We start from the raw sequence: 3,732 nt of genomic DNA, 5'->3' as shown, positions 1-3,732 counted from the left end.
TAGTCAGAGATGCCTTCCCTGTGAGACCGCGCTCCTTTTTACACGGGTGAGCAGCGCGCCGAGGGAGGGCTGCGCACAGGCTGAGGGCACCAGCAGGCGCTGCTGGGACCCGTCACTCAGTGGGATCCATGCTTTCACAGGCTTCTCTTCAGGTGCTTGCAGCGTTCCCCTGCACAGTTATTTCCCCTTTCCCAGGCCACATCAGTGAAACACGGGACACGCTGCGCTGTGCAGCCTCCCCCAGCCTTCCCTCATCCTCCTGCTCCTTCACCAGGCGCCCGGCGCCCCGAGGCGGCTCCCCCCGGGGCACACCTCCGCGCCGCCGCCCTGCCCTGCCCCGTCCCGTCCCCGGGGGATTATTTCGGCCCCGGGCCGGGCCGTGCCGGGCAGGGGGGGCCCCTCCGGCCGCTCCTTTTACGGCCCGTCCCGGCTCACCTGGGCCGCGTCCAGCAGCGCCTTCTTTGGGCAGCGCCGGGCCGGGGCCGCGCCGGGCCCGAGGCCCAAATATGGCGACGGCCGGGGCCGCATTCCTCAGCGCCCGGCGCCGCCGCGATAAAAGGGCCGCGGGGCCGGCGGGCGGCCCACGAGCCAGCCGGCCAGGAGCGGGAGGCCTCTCTGCCAGCCGCCCGACGCGCACAGCCCGCAGCCAGCACAGGTAAGCGCAGCACGGCCGGGCGCAGCCCCGCACGGCGCAGCCCCTCGCCCCGCCGCGAGGCTGAGCCGTGCGCTACCCTGCCCCGCAGCCCGCCCCCGCCATGTGCGACGAGGACGAGACCACCGCGCTCGTGTGCGACAACGGCTCCGGCCTGGTGAAGGCCGGCTTCGCCGGGGATGACGCCCCCAGGGCCGTGTTCCCCTCCATCGTGGGCCGGCCGCGCCACCAGGTACGCTGCAGGCTCCCTCGGGGCTTCCTCTGGCTGGCCCCGGGTCCCTGCGCTTGGACCCAGCCGCCCGCGGAGATGTTGCTGAGCCCTCTTTTTTCCTCCCCCCGCAGGGCGTCATGGTGGGTATGGGTCAGAAGGACTCCTACGTAGGGGATGAAGCCCAGAGCAAGAGAGGTATCCTGACCCTGAAGTACCCCATTGAACACGGCATCATCACAAACTGGGACGACATGGAGAAGATCTGGCACCACACCTTCTACAACGAGCTGCGTGTGGCCCCTGAGGAGCACCCCACCCTGCTCACTGAGGCCCCCCTCAACCCCAAAGCCAACCGTGAGAAGATGACCCAGATCATGTTTGAGACCTTCAACGTGCCCGCCATGTACGTGGCCATCCAGGCTGTGCTGTCCTTGTATGCCTCCGGCCGTACCACTGGTGAGTGCGAGCGCCCCGATGGCCCCTCGTCCCCAGGGACACCCAGGACTGGTCCCCTTTAGCTGCCAACACTCTTCCCCCCAGTGCGGGTCTTTTCCTGGGCTGCATCTCAGGTGTCTGCTCTTTGTGTTCCCAGGTATCGTGCTGGACTCCGGCGATGGTGTGACACACAACGTCCCCATCTATGAAGGGTACGCCCTGCCCCATGCCATCATGCGCTTGGATCTGGCCGGCCGCGACCTCACTGACTACCTGATGAAGATCCTGACTGAGCGTGGCTATTCCTTCGTCACCACGGGTAAGCACTTCTCCGTCCCAAAAAGGTCCTCCCTCCTTTCCAGCCCTTGCACCTCTGGGGATGCCGTAGCCTCGTGTCCCATTGCAAGCCCCGGGAGTGCTCCCTGCTGGGTGTTTGCGTGTGGTTAGAGTTCTGGAGACCCAGCAGACCTGTGGAGGAGCTGCAAGTGTTGTTTCCCCGCTCTTGTTGCAATCACTGATGCCTTTGCTCCCCCCCAACAGCTGAACGTGAGATTGTCCGTGACATCAAGGAGAAGCTGTGCTATGTGGCGCTGGACTTTGAGAACGAGATGGCCACTGCCGCCTCCTCCTCCTCCCTCGAAAAGAGCTACGAGTTGCCTGATGGGCAGGTCATCACCATCGGCAATGAACGTTTCCGTTGCCCAGAAACCCTCTTCCAGCCTTCCTTCATTGGTGCGTGCCCCCCTTCCCTCTCCCCTCCCCAGCAGCTCCCCCCTCTCCCCTGAGTCCCGGCACAGAGCTCTTGCTTGGCGCTTAACTTGTGCCTTTTCTTCACCCCTCCCCGGCCCCCAGGCATGGAGTCCGCGGGGATCCATGAGACAACCTACAACAGCATCATGAAGTGCGACATTGACATCAGGAAGGACCTGTACGCCAACAACGTCATGTCTGGGGGTACCACCATGTACCCAGGTATTGCTGACCGCATGCAAAAGGAGATCACAGCCCTGGCCCCCAGCACAATGAAGATCAAGGTAAGGCTACAGGGTAACAGATCCAGGCACAGGTCTCCGGGGACAGCCTTCTTTTGCCCTCCTGTGGCGCCTGACACCTGCAGCATTTACGTGCACTGATCTCATCTCTCCTGGCTTTTTCTAGATCATCGCCCCCCCTGAGCGCAAGTACTCTGTCTGGATCGGTGGCTCCATCCTGGCCTCCCTGTCCACCTTCCAGCAGATGTGGATCACAAAGCAGGAATACGATGAAGCTGGCCCATCCATTGTCCACCGTAAATGCTTCTAAACATGTTTACATGATCACTTCGCCAACCACTCTCAGGATGACAACCTTGTAGGTTCCAGGCTGCTGAGGACCTGCACCAGCCATGTAACTTTCTATTTTGTAACAATTTCTGGTTACTGTTGCTGCAAAGCTCCATGTGACACAGTGTATGTAAAGTGTACATAAATTAATTTATTTTACCTCGTTTTGTTTGTTTTTAAAACCATTGCCCTGTGGAAGGAAACAAAAAACTTCAAGAAGCATTAAATCATCAGTCATTCTGTCATACCCCTAACGCAGTTCTTTGTCATCATTTGCTTGGGTTCTTCCATCGCTTGCCGCCGTGGCGCCTCGGGGTTGGGAGCAGAGCGCGGGGCGGTGGGCTGGGGGCTCTCCGAGCAGGGGCAGGATCCCCAGCCCCATTTTGGGTCACAAAAAGCTCAGTTGTGCAGAGAGCAGCCCCGGGGTGGCTGCGTGCTGCACCGCGCTGCTGCAGGGTGGGTGCCCGTTGTGCTGCGAAGTGCTCCTCCCGGCCCCGGGGGGAAAGGGTTACCTGGAGCTTTCCTCACCCGCGGTGGCTCGCAAAGGATTTCATTTGGCTCAGCCTGTGGCAGAAGTAGCCCAAGCATGCCTGCGCAGCCCCAAGCTCTGATGGACAGAGGCAAGGCTGGGGCTGAGGGCAGGTGGCGGGTGCAGGTTAAATAAAGAGCTTTCCACTCCGCTTATGGGAAACCCGCCCGCGCTCACCCGGTCCCCAGGGGGCTGAGGGCACCCAGGGCCACTTCCTCACCCTGCCTGACACCCTCGCCCTTCCCCTGCTCGTGCACTGGGGTCTGCCTGCAATGTCAGCCCCTCCTGGGGCCAGATGCCTCCCAGGGGGCTTCCCTGCTCCATGCGAGCCCCGAGGAAGATCCCAGGGGCTTCCCCTTTGCCTGCCCCGGGGGAGCTGCCCCTGCCTGTCTCCTTTCTCCCTAAGTGTGCTGGGGGGCTTGGAGATGCCTCGTTGTTCCCACCAGCTGCTCAGCTGTGGCTGCTCCCTTGGGGAAGCACCCCAAAGCCTGGCCGGGTGCAGGGCTTGGCACAGCTCCCTGCCAGGGCACACGTGTGCAGGAGCAGGTGGCCCTTGGAGAGGCTGGAGGGCCCTGGCAGGAAA

At 62.5% G+C, this 3,732-nt stretch overlaps 1 protein-coding gene across 1 annotated transcript; it reads left to right on the top strand.

The window, feature by feature from the left end:
- The first annotated feature begins 584 nt into the window (after positions 1 to 584).
- ACTA1 (actin alpha 1, skeletal muscle) lies at positions 585 to 2,874 on the top strand. Its single transcript, XM_035320145.1, has 7 exons — positions 585 to 652; positions 738 to 884; positions 995 to 1,319; positions 1,456 to 1,617; positions 1,839 to 2,030; positions 2,151 to 2,332; positions 2,457 to 2,874. The coding sequence occupies exons 2-7, from the start codon at positions 756 to 758 to the stop codon at positions 2,598 to 2,600; spliced, it is 1,134 nt and encodes a 377-aa protein (XP_035176036.1). The 5' UTR covers positions 585 to 652; positions 738 to 755; the 3' UTR covers positions 2,601 to 2,874.
- Positions 2,875 to 3,732: the final 858 nt, after the last annotated feature.

The sequence above is a fragment of the Oxyura jamaicensis genome, chromosome 3, assembly GCF_011077185.1.
Source record: "Oxyura jamaicensis isolate SHBP4307 breed ruddy duck chromosome 3, BPBGC_Ojam_1.0, whole genome shotgun sequence".
NCBI classification, from domain to species: Eukaryota; Metazoa; Chordata; class Aves; order Anseriformes; family Anatidae; genus Oxyura; species Oxyura jamaicensis.
This window is presented reverse-complemented; position numbering and strand designations above follow the sequence as displayed.